Source organism: Lemur catta, chromosome 17 (genome assembly GCF_020740605.2).
Source record: "Lemur catta isolate mLemCat1 chromosome 17, mLemCat1.pri, whole genome shotgun sequence".
In the NCBI taxonomy this organism is placed as follows: domain Eukaryota; kingdom Metazoa; phylum Chordata; class Mammalia; order Primates; family Lemuridae; genus Lemur; species Lemur catta.
This window is the reverse complement of record NC_059144.1, coordinates 38,508,461-38,531,418: the sequence shown is the minus strand read 5'-3', so window position 1 is coordinate 38,531,418 and position 22,958 is coordinate 38,508,461. Positions and strand designations below refer to the sequence as shown.

The 22,958-nt window shown below is 46.1% G+C and overlaps 2 protein-coding genes across 3 annotated transcripts; both read right to left on the bottom strand.

The window, feature by feature from the left end:
• Positions 1 to 1,235: 1,235 nt before the first annotated feature.
• On the bottom strand, positions 1,236 to 4,940 carry UBE2C (ubiquitin conjugating enzyme E2 C). Its single transcript, XM_045528325.1, has 6 exons — positions 4,727 to 4,940; positions 4,086 to 4,113; positions 3,227 to 3,313; positions 2,030 to 2,234; positions 1,865 to 1,924; positions 1,236 to 1,481 (listed from the first exon to the last, which is right to left on the bottom strand). The coding sequence occupies exons 1-6, from the start codon at positions 4,825 to 4,827 to the stop codon at positions 1,423 to 1,425; spliced, it is 540 nt and encodes a 179-aa protein (XP_045384281.1). The 5' UTR covers positions 4,828 to 4,940; the 3' UTR covers positions 1,236 to 1,422.
• Positions 4,941 to 5,780: 840 nt separating this feature from the next.
• Positions 5,781 to 22,954, bottom strand: DNTTIP1 (deoxynucleotidyltransferase terminal interacting protein 1). 2 transcript variants are annotated; one of them, XM_045528085.1, is made up of 13 exons: positions 22,789 to 22,954; positions 22,147 to 22,217; positions 21,263 to 21,359; positions 17,988 to 18,086; positions 12,900 to 12,968; positions 12,569 to 12,625; positions 12,263 to 12,321; positions 10,949 to 10,997; positions 8,813 to 8,871; positions 8,652 to 8,712; positions 7,885 to 7,956; positions 6,255 to 6,310; positions 5,781 to 6,150 (listed from the first exon to the last, which is right to left on the bottom strand). In XM_045528085.1, the coding sequence occupies exons 1-13, from the start codon at positions 22,891 to 22,893 to the stop codon at positions 6,012 to 6,014; spliced, it is 993 nt and encodes a 330-aa protein (XP_045384041.1). In that variant the 5' UTR covers positions 22,894 to 22,954; the 3' UTR covers positions 5,781 to 6,011. The 2 variants fall into 2 exon arrangements, with proteins under 2 accessions (XP_045384041.1, XP_045384042.1); XM_045528086.1 differs by having other exon boundaries at positions 10,949 to 10,994.
• Positions 22,955 to 22,958: the final 4 nt, after the last annotated feature.

Genomic DNA, 22,958 nt, shown 5'->3' with positions numbered 1-22,958 from the left:
GATGCTGCTACAGCTGAGAAGATCACGCTTTGAGAACACTGCTCTAAATCTGTTTCTTAACCAGATCACAGCAATGACATCACTGGAAACTCATTTGAGAGCGAACCTCAGGCCCCACCAGCCCTACTGATCAAAATTTACATTTTATAACACAATTCCAGGTGGATTTGTATGCACATTAGATTGAGAAGCACTGCTCCAAGCTCCAAGACAAGAGAGCTAAGTGCAGTTATAGGCATGAGGGTACCCAACTTTCAATTCCAGACCTGACAACTCCCAACTCTTTTCATAGGTGGCTGCTTGGCTGGGACACAGGGCAGAGAAGGGCCTATGTTAGCAGGAATGAGGAAGGAGTGGCTTGGAGGCCTCCTGGTGTCTCCTCCCCTTCCCCCGAAGCCCTGCACAACCAGCTGCTGGCAGAGCAGAAGGGGTTGGGTGCAGAGGTTGGAGGGCAACTGGGTGCTGTTTATCTACCTTGGAGATCTCCTTGTAGGGCTTGGGGCTGCGCTATTACCTCAGCCTGCTCTTTCCCGTGCGGAGGCCCAACTGATCAGCATGGGTGTTTCTTCCTGGGGCCTCAAAGGCCAGAGCCTGCGCAGGCCAACAGAAAGGTGGCCCCAGGGGTTGGGGGTCTGGGCCAGTGGGTGCAGCATCTGACGACCTGCTGGAGGGTAATGAAGCAGGCAGTGAACATGCCCCTTTGGAGCATGGATCCACCGATGGGGGACCTGGGGCCAGGACCCAGAGATGCAAGCTCAGCCCTGAGAGTCCTGCCAGGGAAGGGGCTTTTTCTCTGGCTGTTTGCCCAGACCCTGGGCCAGCTGTAGGGTGGCTACGGCCTTCTCTTTTTCAGGGCCAGAACATCTGTGAGTGGCCAGTCCTCTTGAACATATACATACACTTGTTCTTTCTACAGCTATAGGGATTTCAGCCTAAGGTCTGGTTCAGCCTCATGTGCAACACGCCTGGGGCAGCTCCAGTATTCATTAACATTCCTGGGGCATGTCTCAACTCCATGGAAATAGGCATTATTATGACACTCATAGATCAACAGATGGAGAGTCATAGAATAGCCAAGGCCACAAGTCCTAGTCACCCCACTATTGGGCTGTACAGCCTATCAGCTGTGCCCACCCCCACAGAGAGGAGAAGGCCAAGAACCCAGACCTTAAACCTAACCTCCACCCACCCCAAATACCTCCAACCTTAGGGTAACTGCAAAGCAGCAACTTGTATAAAAAACAACCAAAATGTATTTATTTAATATACATCACAAGGGCTCAACCAGAGACTTAATTTAAAAACAGAAACAAAACAAAAATAACACCACAGCTCAAGATACAGAGTCCTATACAGAAATTAAGGAAAGGACAGACTGTCTAAGGAAAAAAAATAACACAGGGAGAGTCCGGATAGCCCTGGTCAGGGCTCCTGGCTAGACACCTGCTTTGAGTAGGTTTCCTGCAGGTACTTCTTAAAAGCTGAAAGAGAACAGGCAAGTCTCGGTGAGTGCTGGAGACAGGAGGAGTTAATGAAGGTGGGCAAGTGGGCAATTTGGCCAGGGGTGCAGGGATGGAAGGAGGTTGGGGAGCCGCTGCTAGCCACCCCGTCAGCTCTCCTGGAAGGGCTTGCTTCCGTGGAGACGGGGGAGGGCACAGGCCAAGGCATTCTACTAAAAACACCCCTCAACCTGCATTAATATGGAAGGGGTAATTTCCCATTTTTTATAGCAAACAGGAGCATCCAGGGCAGAGGCGGAAGTGGATGGACCCCCATCCTCCTCTGGCCCAGCCCAGTCCCAAGTCACTGGGATCCTTTTATGGTTGGGGAGCCATCATCCTGTCATAAAGAATGAAGGACCCACCTGTGGGGTTTTTCCAGAGCTCGGCAGCATGTGTATTCAAAGGACTATCAATGTTGGGTTCTGTGGGTGGAGAGAAAGAGAACAGTCAAGGGGGTGGAAGACGCTGACCCAGAGGCATCCTGACAGGTTCCCAGGTGGCACGAGAGGGTTGGTCTCCCGAGTTACCTCCTAGCAGGCTCTGAATGGAAAGTAGGATGGTCCTGACATCATACAGGGCAGACCACTTGTCCTTCAGGATGTCCAGGCAGATGTTACCCTGGGTGTCCACATTCGGGTGGTAGCACGGCGTGAGGAACTTCACCGTGGGTGCATTGTAAGGGTAGCCACTGGGGAACTCCAGGGAGAGCTTATACCTCAGGTCTTCATATACCTGGCATTTGGAGAAACAGACAGGGAATAAGCTTCCCCATCCGGGCTTCACATCCCAACCAAGCCCCATCCAAGGGGATTGCTGGGACCTTTTGCGTTTCTGTCTGGGACTGGATAGTAGACAAGGCATTAAATATTTTCTGGTGCTTTCCTTTTATCTGGTGGAGACATCAGGGATTCTTTGGCCTAAGGGCTGTAAATTGGCACCCTGAGGGCCACCACAGCTGTGCTTTAGTTCAATTAGAATATTAGTTGCTGCCCGGGCGCGGTGGGTGGCTCAACGCCTATAATCCTAGCACTCTGGGAGGCTGAGGCGGGAGGATTGCTCATGGTCAGGAGTTCAAGACCAGCCTGAGCAAGAGTGAGATCACCGTCTCCACTAAAACAAAAAAAAAAAAAAAAAAAAAAAAGAAAAGAAAGAAATTAGCTGGATGACAAAAAATATATAGAAAAAATTAGCCGGGCATGGTGGTGCATGCCTGTAGTCCCAGCTACTTGGGAGGCTGAGGCAGAAGGATCACCTGAGCCCAGGAGTTTGAGGTTGCTGTGAGCTAGGCTGGTGGGATGGCACTCTAGCCCAGGCAACAGAGCAAGACTCTGTCTCAAAAAAAAAAAAGAATATTAGTTGCTAACATGTAAGAATTAGGATTTTGACACAGATCTTGACTTCTGATTTATCTTAAACCAGGTATGCAGCAATGAGAAACTGCCTTCTTGAGACTTGTGCCCTCACATTGGCCAAAGTCCTCACTCTATTGATTTCCTTGCTCTCTGGCCACCTGTAAGCACGTAAGATAGACAGCCCTGTTATAAACCCACCCTTTTATTGTACAGAGGGAGAGAAGAAGGCCACAAGGCCCAGAGCACGTGAAGAGGCACAAGGGGAGTGTCTTGCCCAGCTAAAGGCTTGAAGCAGCCCTGGCACTTGGTTCTCACCTCCCACGTTTCCAGTCTCAGCAAAGCCACACTCACCCACTCCAACCCCACACTTACTGTGCCAGCTGCTCCGTGGATGGTCCCTACCCATTTGAAAAGGTTGTCTGATTCAGGGAAGGCAGAAATTCCTTTGTCACCAGACATCTGGGGAGGAAACACAACATTGCTGTATTTCAGAGTATACTTTCAGACATAGTGAAGGGGGTCAGTGAGTGAGCTCCTTCCCCTTAATCTCATCACTCTGATCCAAAGTAAAGCAACCAAACAGAACTGATCAGCTTTTCTGAGCAAGATTATCAGACTCTTGGGGCTGAATACACCCGTCTGGGAAGGAGTATTGGGCTTGTAGAGGTGCATCACCAGGCCATGGGAGGAGGGGCTGTGCAGGGAAGCAAAAGGTATCTCTGTACCCACAATCTTGTTGGCTGCTGGGAATTCAATTAAACATGCTAGTTAAGTGCTGGTTATATGCAAAGCCCAGAGACTATTCACAGACTAAGGAGATATGCAATATGAGAACTGAAGGATTTGAGTTGAATGTTCAGGGTTAACATTCAGGGTAAAAAAAGATCTAAGTATGGAGTATTCCAAGGTATGCCAGGACTAGAAACACCAAGGAGGGTGGTGAGTTGGGCGTGGGTAAAGCTTGGGACCTGGAAGGACAGGGCAGGGAATGTCTTATATGAATTCTGGGAACTGTGTTTTAGACATAACTTTATTGTAGGGAGATGGAATTGAGAGGAGAGTCTGCTGGAAGAAAAAGTGTAGGTAGGGTAGATGAACTTCCCAGAAGAAGAGTAAATTATACTCATCTTTTTACCCGTGTCTAGCAAAGAGGCTGATGTAGGAAAGGGAGCTACTGATAATTGAGTGGGAGGTACCATTTGGCTGGGGGTCTGGGCACTTGGTCACTCACCATGAGGGTCATCAGCTCCTGCTGTAACCTGCAAAAAGAGCATTCCGCTTTACTTGGGACTCTGGATGGGCCAGGGCTCCAGGTGATGCATTCCTCCCACCCGAACCTCTCCAGAGGAGCTGTCATGGAGGCTTAACCCTTCCCCAAGATCAAAGTCACCCTAGGGTACACTCACTAGCTCCACAGAACGATCCTAGTGAGTCCTCACCCTCCTTAATTCCAGGCTCCTGCAGGATGATTCTGGCGTGTTTTTAATCCCCACTGCTTTGGCGTCTCTCCGCGTGCCAGATCTCAATTTCTCCCCTTCCCCGCCCCTGCCAAATCTCAAAGGGTTCCTGAGCATCTTCGTCTTGGCTCACCCGGGGAGTAGCCTGGCAGCTTTCAAGAGGGTCTCAAAGAGCAGTGTGAGCTCCTGGCGTGTCCCACTCATTTCCCAAATCTCACCGGTTTCAGAAGGTGGGGTTCCCGCAAGTCTCCGCCCTTAGCCCCAATGCCCAGGCATGCTGGGCCCTGAGCTCCCGGAGTGTTCCCCTGCACTCGCATATCTGCCCGTCCAAGAGGTTGGTGACGGGTCGCAGGAGTTCGGGTCCCAATGCCCAGGACATGCCAGGCCCGGCGAGTGTTACCTTCGCACCACTCACCTTTTGCCCACCGGGCCCCGGGCGGCGCCCCCGCTGGGCTCGGCTCCTTTACGGGCCGCCGCGACGCTGGCGGCGGCCGGATCGCGGTTTTGGGAGGCCATCGGGCGGCGCTGGCAAAGAGACAGGAACTCGGAAAACACGGCTGCAACTGCAGGGCTGCAGGCCCGCCCGCCCGCGTTTGAATTGTAACCCTCCGGCAGCGTCGGCCAATCAGCGGCTCGCTTGGGTTTGATCCAGCCAATGGGACACACCAGAGCGCTCTGTCGCTGCGCAACTGCTAGACCCACCCTCTACCAGAATACTATTGGGCTACGGGATTCGGCTTCTGACGGCCGATTGGCGGAAGAGGCTGCCATTAACTAACGAAGCTGTAGCGGATTGGTGGCCTTTGGAAAACGCCAACCATTAAAGGGCCAAGTAAACGTCCACGTGGGACGAACCCTTTAAGGTCAAACGCCTGGTTAAGCTGGGAAAACGCCCGGCACGCCCAGCCTTGATTCCACCTCCTAGGGCAGGGGAGTGTCTCCAATCCTGCCGTACTGGAACCCTTCCCCCAAACCGGAAACCCCCGCTCGTCCCTTAATTGTAATGTCCTGGGCACCTTTGTTGGGGTCCCAAGTATCTGAAAGTCCTAGTGAGGGGAGAAACTAGAGGCTAATGGCCAGAACAGCAAACTCCGTATTAGAAAACATAGGTTCACATCCTGCCTCTCCAACTGGTTTGCTGTGACTTTGGCAGGTCCGTTAGCGTCTTAACCTGTACAATGGGGGTAATAAAAGCCAAAGCTGTATTTCTCATATGGTCTGTCATCAAACCCCCCTGGGACTTGCCTTCACTTTTTGCCATGGCCTTGTATTAGTTCGGTGAACAAGCAAGAAATTGAGGGACAGGGAAGACTGGCAGGCTACATGGTGTTCCCAGCTTGGTCTCATCAAGCCCGGCTCTACTCTATACTGTAATGGCAGAGAGGTATCGGGTCCTTTTATCCTACACCCACTTCTTCTACAGCCCTTGATGTTCTGTCAGCCCCCACAAGGCAGACAGCACAGCAGGCTCACCATCTGTGTTTATTACAAACTGTTTAATTATTTCTTATCCCAATAACTTTACAAATATAGAACCACATGCCAGTCTGGAGGTGCTCTGCAGTGAGTCACTATAAACTAGCCCAGGCACAGCTTAATGCCGCTGAGATCCATCTAGGAGCAGTCCCAGCGCTGGCCTCAGCCACTGGGGGAAGAAGGCCTTGGAGGCAGACTGCCAAATGCAGCCAGGGGCCCTGGCCTCAGGTCTGAGGAGGTGCTTCAACAGCACGATGCTCGTTCTCTGTCCGTAGTGTCTCCATGTACTTTCGCATTTTCTCAACCATCCAGGAGGGTAGGACAAAGGATTTCAGTTCCTCTAACTTCAGGTCCAGGCATCCTCTGGAACAGATATTGAGGAGGGGAAGTTGAAGCAAGTGAGGATGAGCCCAGAGGCTACTTTGAGGCAGAGGGAGGGTGGAAGGTGGGAGAGCCACTGGTTTTACCTGTAGTCATCGCTGGCAGCAAGGTCCCGGATGTCTTCCTCAATGAGGAGGTAGGCCTGGGGCAGGAGCAAGGGAGAGTGGTCACTGCCTCTGACTCATTTCACTCTAACTCAGTAACACTTTATTAAACATCTGCTCAATGTAAGGCCTGCTACTAGCTGGAAGAGAGGGGAGTATAGTTTATAATTTAGTAGGGGGAGAGTAAGTAGGGGGGGACCAGGGCATGGTTCTTCAGATAATCTTTTACTCAAAGGGAAACCTTATGGGAGAGTAGGGACTGGTGAATAATTTATTTACCGCTTCCTCCTCTTTTAAAAAAGGACCCAAGGTGGCTTATGACAAAATGGCAAGAGCTAGCAAAAGATAACATGGAAACAGAAAATCAGGAAGAAGAAGCCATACGCTGGCTTCTTCTGGGGACTAAGATAACTTGGCTTTGAGCTTTGTGACAAAAGCAAAAACGTGATAAAGTGCATTGCTGTCTAGTAAGTGGGCTGTACTGTCCTGGGGCTCGCAGAACTGCTTTGGCACAATGCCATGGTCTGCAGTGGGTGGGGCCCTCTTGAGAGCTTACCATATAGAAGATGTTCATCACGTTAGAAAGTCTTCTGTGGGAGACTTTCTAGTATTAGGGTCAGGAATAATTGTGTATCTCGAGTAATTTTACTGTCTTTATCTTATGGGCGCTGTCAACTATGTAACAGATCAGGTGTCCTTGACAGGGGCCCAGACCTGAGTTTGCAAACACCTAGAGAAGTGCACAGGTCTCCCAGGTCAGCAATTAAAAAAAACATAACTTTTTAAAGAACTAGTCTTAATTTTAGGTCCTGTCTTTCCTCTATGTCCATCTATTTCTTATTTATGTTATGTTGCATTTTACATATCAGTGATAAGCTCCCTATTTTTTGAAATAAAGTGTGGGCATATATAGAGTAGTAAAATAAAAGGTAGCTTTCATTGCAGAAAGCAGATGGCACACCAGTTTGCAAGACCATTAGATTCTAATAGGAGCAGTACCATCAGTGGGACTAAGTGAATCCTCAGGTGGGGATATTGCATGTGATGGACAGAGTCCTCCACAATAATTTTAGAACACATGCAAGAATGATTTTCCTAAGGTTGTTGCTTGATAGGATCTGAGAACTCTTTAAAAAGTAGAGGTGAATCTGGAAGGGGTTGCCAGGTGTGGCAAACACATTTCATTGCACATGCTAACTACTATTGATGAGGGTGCTGCCTGGAGTAGTACTGTGTTGAGGAAAGATTCTACAGCTGCCTGGTGAAGAGCGTTGTAGTTGATGAGTGAATTCTATTAACAGGGACATGATGGAAAAGTAGTATTAATTGTGTCTTATACCTGCTATTCCCATGCATAGCTAATATGATCCCAGTATGTGGTGTTGGAGGGCTGGGGTGGAAGGGTGAGGGGGCAGAGGGAAATCTAGGGATAGGGAAGGGAATCCAGGGATTACAATCTACTCTTTATTATGAAGGAATGGACCTTATTCATCACACATTCCTCAGGCTTTGGGAGTCTCCCAGATTTGGAGGACAGCTGTCACCAACAGCCAGAATCCTGGTTCCCAGGCTGGGTTGGTCATTGGCAGTAGCATGTGTGAACAATGCTTACCATCTTCCCCCCTGTTGCCCGCATGTGATGCTGCTCAGCCAGCCAGTGCTTGTCCTGGGGGTCAGCTGCATACTGTGAGGGATGAAGTTACAGGAGGAGACATTAGCCTAGCGTGACGGGCTTTTCTTACCTGGCCCCAGAGCATACTCTTGGCCCCTCAGCAGTTCTCGCCAATAAGACCTTGTCCTAGCCTGGTGGATGTAGAGGGCTCACTGTTCTCTTCAGAGCAAGGTGAGCCAAGCCCCAGAGGCCAGGGCATGGGACCCAGTTCCCAGAGACTTAGTATAATTCTACTCTCAAAACACAGCATCCCTGGTGACTGGTGGGACTGGTGACTATTATTTTATTTCTGTTTATTTATTAAATATATATTTTTTGAGACAGGGTTCCTTTGTCCCCTAGGCTAGAGTGTAATGGCCTGATCATAGCTTGCTGTAACCTCAAACTCCTGGGCTCAAGTGATCCTCCTGCCTCAGCCTCCCGAGTAGCTGGGACTATAGCCATGCCTGGCTAATTTTCTTATTTTTTTGTAAAGATGGGGTCTTGCTATGTTGCCCAGGAAGGTCTCAAACTCCTGGCCTCAAGCGATCCTCCCACCTTGGCCTCCCAAAGTGCTGGCATTATAGTTAGCCACCATGCCTGACCACAAATAGATCTTAAATGACTCCCAGACCAGTGTTTGTTCCAAGCTTCTCTGTGCCATGTAGTGTTCCCAATGTCATCAAGTCCCCATGCAATGGCCTGCCTACCTCCCAGCACTCACTTACCTTAAAGAGGTGTGGGTGCTTGATGTAGATTCTCCCTCTGGTGCCCCCCATCCCTAGGGCCCTGAAAAGTAAAAGAGAGTGGTAAGGATTCCAGAAGGTGCAGTCACAGTAGTGGACCCTAGACCTGTCCCCTGTGTCAGTGCCAAAGCTCTTAGACTTACTTGTTGGCTCGAGATCCCAACACAAAGGTGGTTGATTCATTCAGGCGAGCCGGGTCCCACTATGCAAAAAGTAGAGAAGCTAGTGAGGGTGAGGTTTAATGTGGCGGGCAGGACAGAAACAACCCTCCCCCTGCTCTTTACTAACTATCACCTTTATCCATTATTCAACACTTTATTCAAGAAACTGAATACTTACAACATGCCAGTCCCATGCTAGATGCTGGGGATACAGAGATGAATAACATACAGTCTCTGTTCTCCAGGAGGCACAGGTACAGACACACGTACAGATAATTACACCATTATGCAATGGGGCAATGACACAGAGGAGTGCAAGGGTGTGCGGGGTGCTAAAGGGGAGGGTATAGCCAGGAAGGCTTCCTTAAAGAGGCAATTCCCAAGTTAATTTTGAAAGGATGAATGTAAGTTAGACAGGGTAGAGGGGAGGAAGAAGGGCATTCCAGATAGAGGGCAGCATGAACGAGGGCAGGGAAGAGGTAGCTTGGCATACTGGAGAACTACAAGCAATTCTGTGTTGCCAGTGGGGAGAGAGTGCAAATTAGGAAGTGGCAATTTCCCCCCTCAGGGGATGTGGAGGGAGGGAGCAAGGGAGGGAAGGACTTGGAAGTGGCAATTGATGGGGCTGAGAAGAGAAGCATGGAGGAGCTGGAGGCCCCAGTAGGCTACATTCAGGGTTTGCATTTTATTTCTTCTGTAGGCAATGGAGAGTGGTTGAAGGCCTCTAAACAGGAAGGGAGAGTCAGACTGATTTTAAAGATAGCTCACTCTTCCAGCAATGTGGATAATCGATTTGAAGGGGCAAGACTGTAGGCAAGGAAAGGAGTTTAGAGGCTGTTATAAAAAAGCAGTTTTGAAAGAAGACAAGGGCCTGAACTAGGGCAGCAGTAAGGATGAATAGGAGGGAATAGAAACTGTAATATATTTACGGGGAAAAATTGTCTAGGGCTTGACTGGATGTAGGGAGGTGAGGAAAAGAAAGAGGCCAAGATGATTACGGTAAGGAATATAAAAGAAGGTTGCAAGGGAAGTCTGATTTCAATTTTGAATATGCTGAGTTTGAAATGCCTAGGGAACTTCCAGGCAGAGAGGTCTAGCATAGAGTAGGATATACAAGTTTTAAAGTAAAAGAAGCATGGGATGAACAAAAAGGTATGGGAGTTTTAGCTTGTGGCAGTATTTGAAACCTTAAGAGTAGATGATTTACATCATCCAGAGATAAACTTAAAGTGGAGAAGTGGGCCAAGGAGAGAATTCTGGGACACCTGTTTATATGGGTCCTTGCTGAGGAAGAACTCATGAGAGAGAAGAGATGTTTGGAGAACAGAAAGATTCAGGAGAATGCAGGATCATCAGCTCCAAGGGAGTAGAATTTTAGAAGAAAGGCATGATCACCAGTGTGAAAGCAGAGAGGGTCAGAAGACAAGAGGTGGACGATGTCTATCGGATACAACTTCAATGAGGACAGGGGTGCTTTTTATCTACCTTATTGGGGTTCCATAGATGATTTTATTTAAATAAAGGATCTGATTGCTAAAAGAGCTTGCGAACAACTGTTCTGGAGGTAACAAAGGCTAATGGTTAAGAGCACAGACTTTGGTGTCAATAGACCTTGGGTTTGAGACTTGGCTCTATCATTTACTAGCTTTGTGACTTTGGGCAAGTCTCAAGTGCATTAAGTGTATAAAATAACTACATAAAATAATTTATGCCCACAGGGGACTTGGCAAGAAAGGAAGCTTCTCAACTATAGAACGGTAACAGAATCTATCTTATAAGTTTGTTAAAAAGATTAAATGAGATAATCCATACAGAAGATTTAGGGCAGTGCCTGTTACATATTAAGTATTGAATAAGTATTAGTGACCACTACCACTAGCTCTTACAGGGAGAGGCTTCAATAACGGCTCAAGCTCTTTTTCTTTTGCCTCTAATTCCAATTCCTACATGGGATCTCCTCTGGAGGCCAACATGGCTGGAGATGGAGGGGGGAAGATGGCTCTGGAAGGGTATGCACACATCCTTACCATCCCTAGACCCCTTCCCACATGGTGGGCCCCAGAGCCTTGGTTGAGTCTCCCTGAGACAGCAGTCACTGCCATGCTCACATAATTATACCTTGGGGCCTTCCCGGCGAATTGGTTCACAGGATTTTGGCTTCCACCTGCTTGGATGGAAAAAAGAAAGGTGAATTCTCCAAGGTGAGGCCTAGGACTGGAAGAAAACTTGCTGGTGGTGGTAGGAGTTCCTCATGCATTCCCACCTTGCCCTAGGTGCCCTCCTCTGTGGTAACCAGAGGAGGCAAAAAAGAAAAAAAGCATGGGATTAGAAGCCATTCTAGTGCTAGCTCTCATCTCACATCGCCATGTGGGCAGCTCTAGGAACCCTGAGTTGCAGTTTTCTCATCTGTCAAGAGATGACAGCAACTGCCTCACCTATCTTGTGTTTGTGAGGAACGAAATTGTTTCAGGCAGGAGAGAAATCTAAGGTCTGATGATTGATACTAGTCCATCTCCTAAGCCAATGGTTTCAAACTATCTCCACTATCCTTACCCAGACCAGCGTGCGTTTATCTGCTTTATAGATAAGGCTTCCATGTAAACAGTTTTGTTTGAAAAAAAGTTTCTGCTGCTTCAGAATTCTTGGAAAACAGAATAGGGGAGAAGGGATGAATAGGTAGAAAACAGAAGATCTTTTGGGCAGTGGAGGAGCTCTATATGATACTATAATGGTGGACACATGTTGTTATATATTTGTCCAAACTCATAGAATGTATGACACCAAGAGTGAACCCTAATGTAAAACTATGAACTCTGGGTGATAATGTGTCAAAAGTACGTTCATCAGTTGCAACAAATGTACCACTCTGGTGCCGGATGTTGATAATGGGGGAGGCTGAGCACGTGTGGGGACAGGGAGTATATGGGATATTTCTGTACCTTCCTCCCAATTTTGCTGTGAACGTAACACATCTCTAAAAAAAAAATTAAGTCTTAAAAAAAAACCAAAAACTTTGTAAACAACTATCCTGGAGGCAATGTTAACTGTTTGACCTCGGGCAGGTAGTTCTCTGAGTCTGTTCTTATTATATCTTCTTATATTAATTATATTTTCTTTAGATGGTGACTGTAAGGATTAAACAGTAAAGTATGTAAGATATTTAGACCAGTTATATGCATTCAATATATGCTAGCAATGAAGAACTCTGGTGTTTAATAAAGCTGGGTTGAACTGTTCTGGGGCAAAAACAGATACAAAATTTCCTCCTCACTGCCCTTCTTCCTCATCCTTCAAGCCAAGGAAACCGTCCTCCAGGGACTTAAGCAGGTGTGTCTGGTTTCACCAGGCACAGAACTCTGGCCTCTTTTCCTCCAGGGCCACTCTCTCCTTCTGCTCCCTTCGGCTCTTACCACACTGCTGGCCCCTACTCACACCATGCCGGCGCCTGCCCGGTCGTTTGACAGGATGTGTCCAGGAGGCCGTCCTTTCCTCTGCCACAAAGAACAGCTGTCAGAGGTTTGACTCTGTGGTTATTCCCCGCCCCACCCCCCCAGCAGGTCCAGGGTCACTTGGTGAAGATGGTTTTCCAAAGAGATCAAATGATGTTTGAGAGGTACAGGGAGAATGACTGCCTCTCATGCCTAGGAAGGCCCAAGGGTGCGTTTAGGAAACCCAGTCTTTTTTCTGGAGCTGAAAAGCCTCTTCCCAGCCAGAAGATGACATGAGGAAATGGTTTACCTTTTTAGGAACGGGGCTTCCTCGATGGGCACATTCCTCTTCTGCCTGCCGACCACGCTGGATGAAAAGGGAAGGGAGTCGGTGGAAGGTCAGTGCCCGGGAGCTGCAAGCCCTCTAGGATTGCAGAAGACAGAGCCCCTGGACTACAGCCCTCCGGCTCCACCCTGACCAAGGCTTCAGAAGCTCATTCCATGGGATGTAGGATGTCATTTTGACCTGGTCCTACAAATGGGTGATATGTAAACCTCCCTAGGCCCACATATTATATTTCACCTGCCTCCCAACCTGATTGGTCTCCCCCTGCAATACCACAGGACACAGTAACTCTGACCTTTATCCCTGGAAGCTCATGGGTCAATCTGGGTATTACTTTTTCTCCATCTGAGAACAGTAGCTTAGCCTGAAGGAAAAGACCAAGTTGTTAACAGTCACTATTTTGGTGCGTAAGCATACCCTGCCTCCGTTTTTACAGACATGACTCCAAATTGGGTTAAAACTTTTCCATGCTTAATACAAAGACATAAATACATATATGTATATTTATATGCATATGATAGATATCTAGTATTTAAAAAACCTGAGTAATTAATGATAAGAAAATGTAAATAAGCGAAATAAAAAATCAAATCTGAAATTCATTACCCACAGAAAACTACGGTTAATGTTTTGATGTAAATTCTTCCTCACTTTGTCCATGTAAATATATACTATATATTTTTTCTAATTAATTACATTAGTGTAATACATATTCCTCAGTAAACTGCTATTTTTCCTTTAATAAATACTGAGTACCGGCTGGGCGCGGTGGCTCACGCCTGTAATCCTAGCACTCTGGGAGGCCAAGGCGGGTGGATTGCTCGAGGTCAGGAGTTCGAGACTAGCCTGAGCAAGAGCGAGACCCCGTCTCTACTAAAAATAGAAAGAAATTATCTGGCCAACTAAAAAAAAAAAAAATATATATAGAAAAAATTAGCCAGGCATGGTGGCGCATGCCTGTAGTCCCAGCTACTTGGGAGGCTGAGGCAGGAGGATCGCTTGAGCCCAGGAGTTTGAGGTTGCTGTGAGCTAGGCTGACGCCACGGCACTCAATCTAGCCAGGCAACAGAGACTGTCTCAAAAAAAAAAAAAATACTGAGTACCCAGGACATAAGTGCTGGGGACACAGCAGTAAGCAGCGTAAGCTCTGTGGAGCTTATATTCTGTGGGCGATCTGGATGACAAGCAAAGAAACAAACCTATAAACAAGGTAGCTGTGGATCATGATGGCTGCTGTGAAGGAAAAACCCAGGTAGAAGTGACAGAGGATCGCCAGAGGAAGGGGCCTACACCAGGGTGGTCGGGAAGGCCTTGCTGAGAGGGTGGCCTCCGAGCTGAGATGGGAAGCAGGCTGTGAGAACAGCCAAGCGGAAGTGTGTTTCAGCAGCAGGGAGGAGTGCAAAAGTCCTAAAGTAGGAAGACTTGGCTCATTTGAGGAAGACAAAGATGGCCTGGCAAGCAATGGGCAGAGGGGAGAGTGGTACGAGGTCAGCAGGGGCCTGCAGGCCAGGTGAAGGGTTAGGAATCTGACAGTGCTGAGCACTCTGCCTTCTGGAAACACTCTTCCTACCAGCTCCTGTGGCCACACTTCCCTGTGTTCCTCCTACTTCTCTGGCCACTCTTTCTCAAACTTCTTTGCTGGCTTTTCCTCCAGCGTCTGGTTCTTTTCACTCTATCCTTTCATTATCTATTCTATCAGCTCTTGTCTATGATCACAGCTTCAATTAACATCGATAAACTGATGACTTCATAACTGTTTAAAGGTTATCCTTTGAGCTCCAGATTTATATACAAATAGTTTGCCCCATGTTTATGCTTGGATGGTTCAAATTTGCCAAGTCCAAAATTGGACTCATGGTCTTCTCCTCCAAATTTTGTCCAATTTCAACAAAGAGTGTACAAGTCTCAACGTGTAATTATGCACACATTCACGTGGTAATTTAATTCATACCTATCTGCTTAACTAGGCTGTAAGTTCTGTAGAACAGGAAGCTGTTTGTTCATGTGTCATTTGTTTGTTCATTAATTCATTTACTCATTCAGCAAACACGATATACATATTAAGAGCTATAATCCAGGGCTGGGAATACAGTGGTAAATAAAATCAGGCCTCCATTCTCGTAAAGCTCGAGATTTTAGCAGAGGTAGAGGTGGGACTGGGAGGGAGGCAAAAAATAAACAAATGAACATAATAATTTCAGATTGAAATAAATGGAAATAAACAAGTGAAGTGATGGTAACTGGAGGTGGGGAAGGCCCTGAAGTGGACAGGCTACTTTAGATGGAGTGGTCAGGGACAGCCTCTCTGATGGGGTGATATTCAAACTAAGACCTGAAGAAAAGAAGGAGCCAGCTATGCAAAGAGTTAAGGGTACAGCATGCCAGGCAGTAAGAACAGGAAGTGAAAAGGACCTAAGCTTGGTGTGCTGGAAGAGCAGACGTGAGTCTAGACAGACTAGAGTATAGCCAATAAGGGGGAGATTGGATGAAATAAAGTTAAAGAAATAGGCAGGAGATGGTCTAAGCAGGGTTCTGTTGGTCATGGTCAGATGTTATAATTTTTTTTTTTTTTTGAGACAGGGTCTTGCTCTGTTGCCCAGGCTGGAGTGCAGTGGCACTACCACAGCTCACCATAGCCTTGGACTCAAGTGATCTTCCTGCCTCAGCCTCCCAAGTAGCTAGGACCACAGGCACGTGCCATAATGCCCAGCTAATTAAAAAATTTTTTTTTGTAGAGACAGGGTCTTGCTATGTTGCCCAGGCTGGTCTTTAACTCCTGGCCTCAAGTGATCCTCCTGCCTCAGCCTCCCAAAGTGCTGGGATTACAAGCATGCACCACCCTACCTGGCCAAGGTGTTAGAATTTTATTCTGCCTGCAATGGGAAGTCACTGAAGAGTTTTAAAGACGGGAGACATGATCTGATTCAATTTTATAAAGATCAGTCTAGTTGCTGTGAGAAAAACAGATCGGAAGTGAGTAAGAGTGGCTGTAGTTCAGGGCTGAGATATAAATTTGTCAATTATCAGCAGTTACTTTGGTTTCAAAGTCACAGGACTAGATGAAATTACCTTGGAAGAGAGTGGGCCACGGAAGAGAAGGGGTCTGAGGACTAAACTGGAGAATGCACCAACAGGTAGAGGTCAGGGAGAGAAGATGAGCTAGCTGAGGAAGCTGGGAAGGGGTAGCCAATGAGGCCGGAGCCAGGAGTGTTCCAGGAAACATGAAATGATCCACTGTGACAAATGCCACAGAAAAGCTGAGTAAGCTGAGGACAGTTAGGGTCCACAGGGTTTGACAACATGGAGGTTACTGGTGACTCAGAGAAGAGGGGTTCCAGTGAAGTAGCGGGGACTGAAGCCAAAACAAAGTGAGTAGAATGAATGGGAGGTGAGAAAGTGAGCCAGTGATTATCGGCAACCTTTCCTGACGTCTGGCTGTAAAAGGGAACAGAGAAATAGTGTGGCAGCAGAAGGGGATTGTGGGGTCAAGGGTGGCCTGCTTTTGCTCACCACTGTATTCCCAGAGTCACAGTGAATAAGCACATATGTATTAAAAAAAAAATTACAGGGAAAAGACTAGAAGGAAGCACAACAAATGTTAATGGAATTTATTGCTAGAGAGTAAGATTATGAGAACTTTCAATTTTTTTCCTTTATATTTCCTCCTCCTTGTTTTTTTTGAGACAGAGTCTCACTCTGTTGCCCAGACTAGAGTGCAGTGGTGTTATCATAGATCACTGCAACCTCAGACTCCTGGGCTTGAGCGATCCTCCTGCCTCAGCCTCCTGAGTAGCTGGGACTACAGGCACGTGTCACCATGACTGGCTAATTTTTTAATTTTTTGTAGAGGTGGGGTTTCTGTGTGCTACTCAGGTTGGTCTCAAATTCCTAGCCTCAAGCAATCCTCTTGCCTCGGCCTGTCAGAGTGCTGAAATTACAGGCATGAGCCGCTACGCCTAGCCATAATCTATATTTTCTAATTAAAAAAAAAATAAATATATGTTTTCTAATTTTAATGTAACACTAGCAGCATGTAACTTTTATTGAGTCTTTGTTACTGATCTAAATGCTTTAAGAGCAACTTATAAGATTATTATTAGCAAACTTCTGCGCTTTATTATTAGCACATATAACAACTGATTATAATATACTACAGTCCTAGAATAAATTAATGAATTGGCCTCGTAAGAATTTGGTTAGCTTAAATTTAATAGTGTATACGAACCAGATCAACTTTCACTGCACTGACCAGGAGTTCTGTCCTTTCAAAGCTGAGGTCCAGCCCCTGATCTTGCTCCTTTCTACGGCTGTGCCTGAGTGGCTACCCAGCCAGCTTCCCAGAAGACATTTCACCCTCATTTCACTACAATTACCCTCATAGGACCCAACTCAAACTTGTCTTTGTGGCTCTGATTTGAAGAAATTTCCATCTTTGACAGCTGATGGTTTCACAGTTAAACACAGAATCTGGGTGATGCCAAGACTCCTATTAATAACAACAGCTGACACATGTAAACAGGTTCTCTACTATCTTTGGAACACAGTCATTTCCAGACCTGATGTCATGCCTCCTGACCACACCTGAGAGGCAGGGAGGTGGCAAGTGTGCTAGTTCTCATAATACCAAAAGAGGCCATGACTACTAAAGGCGATCCACCAAGCACTTGCAGAGGTGAGACAGATCTTAGATATTCTAATTATTTCGTATCCTAAGCCACAATTTTTCTTTTTTTGGTTTGCTTTTTCAATTTTTATTTTTTCCAGGTATACTGAGGTATAATTGACAAATATAAATTGTATATATTCAAGGGATACAATGTGATGAATTGATATACATATACACACATTGTGAAATGATCACAATTAAATTAATCAACACATCCATGGCTATATGGTTATTTTGTGTGTGTGTATTATGTGTGGATACTTAAGATCTATTCTCTTAGCAAATTTCAAGTAAACAGTGGAGCATCATTAACTATAGTCACCATGCTGTCCATTACATCCCCAGACCTTGTTCATCTTATAGCTGAAAGTTTATGCCCTTTGACCAACATCTCCCACTCTTCCCACCCTCCAGCCACTACTCTCTGCTTCTATGAGTTTACCAAGCCACAATTTCTTCATCTGTAAAAGAGGGATTAAAACATACTTTCTGTACAGGGTTTCTTCTGAGACATAAATGAAATAATGCATCTATCACTGTAACTGGTATATATTAATAGTAGCTACTCCTCCTCCCTTCTCTGTCAGCATAGCTCCAAACCCTATCTAGATAGAAGTGCACTGGTATTTTGGGCACTCCCCAAAATACCACTGACGATAGGATTACATTTCCTAGCTAAATCTTTTGCCTACATCTCTTGTCCCCTTTTGGTCTCACCTGCTCCAGGCAGCTCCTACAGGCCTCCTGGATCAGCTGCTCTGCGTCCACCTCTTCTCCGACATTGTCTCGCACGTTCAGTGCTGCCTTCTGGAAGAACTAGGGGAGCACAAAAAAAGTACAAGTTCAGAAGTCCTGCTAATTTGTGTCAACCTAAAGGAAACTGAATATAAAGCAGAAGCTTTTATCCTACCCTCATACTAAAGGGAAATGAAAAGTGGTTATGAGCATAGCTTTGGAATCAGATTTAGATTCATATTCCAGGCTCCACCTCCTCCCTTTATTCTCTTTCTTTTTCTTTTTTTTTTTTTTGAGACAAGAGTCTCGCTCTGTTGCCCGGGCTAGAGTGCTGTGGCGTCAGCCTAGCTCACAGCAACCTCAAACTCCTGGGCTCAAGCGATCCTCCTGCCTCAGCCTCCTGGGTAGCTGGGACTACAGGCACACACAACAGTGCCCAGCTAATTTTTTCTATTTTTAGTTGTTTGGCTAATTTCTATTTTTTTAGTAGAGACGGGGTCTTGCTCTTGCTCAGGCTGGTCTCGAACTCCTGAGCTCAAGCCATCCTCCTGCCTCAGCCTCCCTGAGTGCCAGGATTACAGGTGTGAGCCACCGTGCCCGGCCTATTCTCTTTCTTAAGGATATACTCATGGAGGTGTCCAAAGGATTAATATGCAAACAGTGCAAAATCAAAGAATAACCTAAATATCTAAGTATAGCTTACATAAATTATGGCATATCCATACCATGAAATACTATGAAAATATTAAAAATCACAGTAAGGATGATATAGGAGAATACAGTTTTGACATGAAAGGCATTCATGATATACTACCATGTGAAGGAAGCAGGTTATAAAATAATTTGGTATAGTGTGGGCCTGTTTATATAACACACTGAAAAGTGAATACACACAGACAAAAGAACTGTAAGGATATATATTTTCTTAAGTTTTGTATATTTCTTGTTATTTATTTATTTTTCATACTCTTTAGATATTAGAGAGAGGATATATATATCAAAGTAACAGTAGTGATATTACAGATGATTGTTTTCTTCTCTTAGCTTATCTATATCCTCCCAATTTTTGTAATGTACATTTATTACTCCTGTACAAGAAAAAAAGAATGCCTGTGGCTGAAGTGCATAGGCCAGGATAGGCCAGAAAAGATCAAGATAGCAGAAAGTCCCAACTGAATTCCGACTGCCCAGTCTGAAAGAAACATCTGTGGGATGGGGGACGGTGAGACCTGACAAGAGCCCCAGGATACCAGCAGCCCCAGCTGGCTGGGGAAAGGTAAGGCAGAAGTTTCCTTTGCTGGGTAAGAGGGAGAGGTTGAGCCTGAACACACCAGGGGACAAGTTGATGAGGCCCCAAACACACCTGGGAGGCACCTGGGAACACATTCATTAAAAACGTCCAAGTTATGTCTAGAAAAAATTATCAGTTCTCTCTGGGGTGTAGGGAAATTCCGGAACCTGTAACCAATGTTGCTACTATGGGAGACAACTATGGGGATGTACTGCCATTTTATATTTAACAAGATCAAATGCCTCTGTTGTTAACATCAAACCAAGGATAAAAGTGTGAAATGTTTGGATTAGAAATCTCAAGAGTTTAGGAGGAATTCTTCAGGACAAATTAAATGATTGGATGAGTTTGAATTTAAAATAAAAAACTAAAAAGTGAACATTAATACTGGTGTTTGACACTATTGGTTAAGTGAAAACCAGTTAAAATAATTTGGATATTTTACTACCAGCCTATGAGGCGGGCAGCGTCATAAGAGATATATGGGGGATGAGTGTAAGCTATCTCTGGATCTGAGAATGAAATCAGATCACGAATGAGACCTTCTCAAACACTGTTGGTAGAAATGCAAAATGACACAAACTTTTCACAGAGCAATGTTTTGAGGGAAAAATGTTTTCTCTTTACCTACCAATTCTATTTCTAGAAATTTATCCCCTAGAAATACTCTCACAAATGAACGAAGATGTACATTCAGAGTGTTCATTGTAGTATTGTTTATAATAGAGAAAAAGTGGAAATAATCTGAGTGTTCCAATTAAGTTATGGTACATCCATAAAATAGAACCCTCTACAGTACAACTACTACAATATAATCAGGGTGAGGTATTAAGCACTGACCTAGAAACATGACCAAAAATTAAATGAAATAAATCAAGCTGCAGAACAGTGTGTGGAAAATGATATGTAAAAAAAAAAATGTATGTGCACACACACACACATGCACACAAAGCTGGGAGACTACACAGCCACTGTTAACAGCTTGGTATCTCTGAGAGGGAATTTTAGTGATTTTTGGCTTTTATTTTTAAAAATACCTGTATTTTTCCCCCAATATTCCCTTATATAGAAACGTTAAAAGAATTATTCAATAAACATCTAATACCCATTGCCTAGAGTCTATTATTATTCTAAAAAATTTAAAGAAAATGGGTAGCTGAGATTTGGGAACATTGTCAAAGTGATCAGATGAGGTCACTCAAGAGTGTGAACTTGGCCAGGTGTGGTGGCTCATGCCTGTAATCCTAGCTCTCTGGGAGGCTGAGGCGGGCAGATCGTTTGAGCTCAGGAGTTCGAGACCAGCCTGAGCAAGAGTGAGACCCCGTCTCCACTAAAAAAAAATAGAAAGAAATTATCTGGCCAACTAAAAAATATATATAGAAAAAAATTAGCCGGGCATGGTGGCACATGCCTGTAGTCCCAGCTACTGGGGAGGCTGAGGCAGTAGGATCGCTTAAGCCCAGGAGTTTGAGGTTGCTGTGAGCTAGGCTGACGGCATGGCATTCACTCTAGCCCGGGCAACACAGCGAGACCCTGTCTCAAAAAAAAAGAAAAAAAAGAAGTACGTCTTGAATAAATGAATAAATACGACAGGAGGAGGTTTAGGAGGAAAAATAGAGATCAGTTCTGAATATGCTGAGTTTGAAAAATGCATGGGACATTCAGGTAGAGCTATGGAGAAGTTTACTTAAGGCTGAAAAGAATTTTTAAATAACAATAATGGTGATACTATTAAACAAGTAATAAAAACACTCGTTATGTTCAATAGCTCAGCAAAAAAGGTATTCAAATTACCCCCAAAGAGGAGAAAAAGTTCTTGGGGGATTCAGAATTGGAAAACTTTAGATATCCGTGAGAGTGACAGTGACATAGACAGATAGATATTGGTGATGCAGGGAAGAGGGAAGCACACTGGGCTGCCCATTAGTCTTTTTCCCTGTTAGTTTCTATCCTGTGTCCCTCTCACCTTCATGTACTTGTTGAAGACAGTCTGGATCTCCTCATTGATGCTAGGCTGCAGGACAGCTCGGAGGAGATCCATGGAGATAGCAGGATCTGTGAAACTGCATTTAGGAGGGAAACACAGTCAGGGGGCATGTCCCCAAAATATTCTTTCCCAGTATGCCCAGAAAATTATTGACATAGAATCCTTTAACAACAATACTAGACAGCTTTTACTGGAAACTAACTACATGCTCAGAGTCTGTGCAAACCATACTGATGCATGCCTTTATTGTAGCCTCATAATAACTCTACGAAGTGGGTACTATATTCAAAGTGTTTTATGAAATATAATATTTATACAGAAAAGTCTATATACTTGAACAAATAATCATAATTACAGTAAATATCCCTTTGATCACTAACCAGGTCAAAAAATATAAAAGCATCCCAAAGGCCCATCTTGTGCTCTCTCCCTTCCCTGAGATAGATACTACTATTAGCCCCACTTTACAGTTGAGAATAGAGGCACAGAGAGGTTAAGTGGCTTTTCCAAGGTCAACAGTTAATAAATGTCAGGGTCTGCATTAGAACACAGTTGTCAGACTCCAGAGCCTGTGCTCTTAACTTCCAGGCTAACTGACCTCCTTAGAGCCCTCAACCACAGAGCCAGTGAATGTGAGGGATCTTAGGTACTGTTTAGTCCACGACCCATCTCCATCTTCCCTCCATATTTTGTACATGAGCTCAGAGGGGGAAGTGACTTGCTCAAGAGCACACATAAGAGTTACAGAAGCTGAGCCTCGTCCCTCCTGTGCTCTTTCTAGGCTGTAGATCTCCTCAGCCTTGTGCAGGGAGGATCCCAAAGCCAGTGCCTAGGATATAAGTCCCACCCAGAGCCAGCCTTACCTTGTTGTCATCTGTGAGCGGCGTCCCCTTCGCTGCACCTGCCGGTGCTTTATCATTATGTTCCAAGGGTTCTGTGGGGACCAAGGGAGTAAATATCACTGAGGCCTGTGACACTGGGGTGGGGTGGAGATGGAGGATGGGTGTGAAGTTAAACCCAGGCATCCCTGCTTCTCAGATCCTTTCACCACCTCTCCCACCTTGGGGTAGGTGGGAGGAGAGCGGTTGGAAGGCCCTGGCAGGGATGAAGAACTGAGGAATTTTCCTGCCTCAGAAGTCCCAACCCCACCTTTTCTGGAACGGCAGGAGTAAGGAAATCAGTGTCTACTGAGGGTCTATTCAGTGGCAGGTGATGTGCTGGGCGCTTTAGCCGGCTTTATCATCCCATCCCCACAACTTGACGAGGCTGGTACTAATTATCTCCACTTTACAGAAGAGAAACCCAGAGCTCAGGGGGTTGACAGAACTGGCCCACGGCACCTAGCTAGGCGGGCGGCACCAGGATTTGAGGCCAGGTCGTCGGAAGGCGAAAACGCCAACCCCCTGGGCAGTACTAGCCTCCGCGTTCTTTCGCCCGCGGGCCAGGGTCCCGGGAGCCCGAGGCCCTGCCGGCCCGAGCCCGGGCCTCACCGAAGGCGCCCTCACCGTGAGAACCAGCTGCCCCGCTGCGCCCGCATCCCCCAACTCGAGGCCGCCCCGCTCGGTCCCGACGGGTCCCCGCGGCTGCTCGGCGTCGCCAGTGGCCCCCATGACGCCCCGGGCTCCCACAACTCCAGCCCGACTTTGCCACCGGCCGGAAAGTGACGCCGTGACGT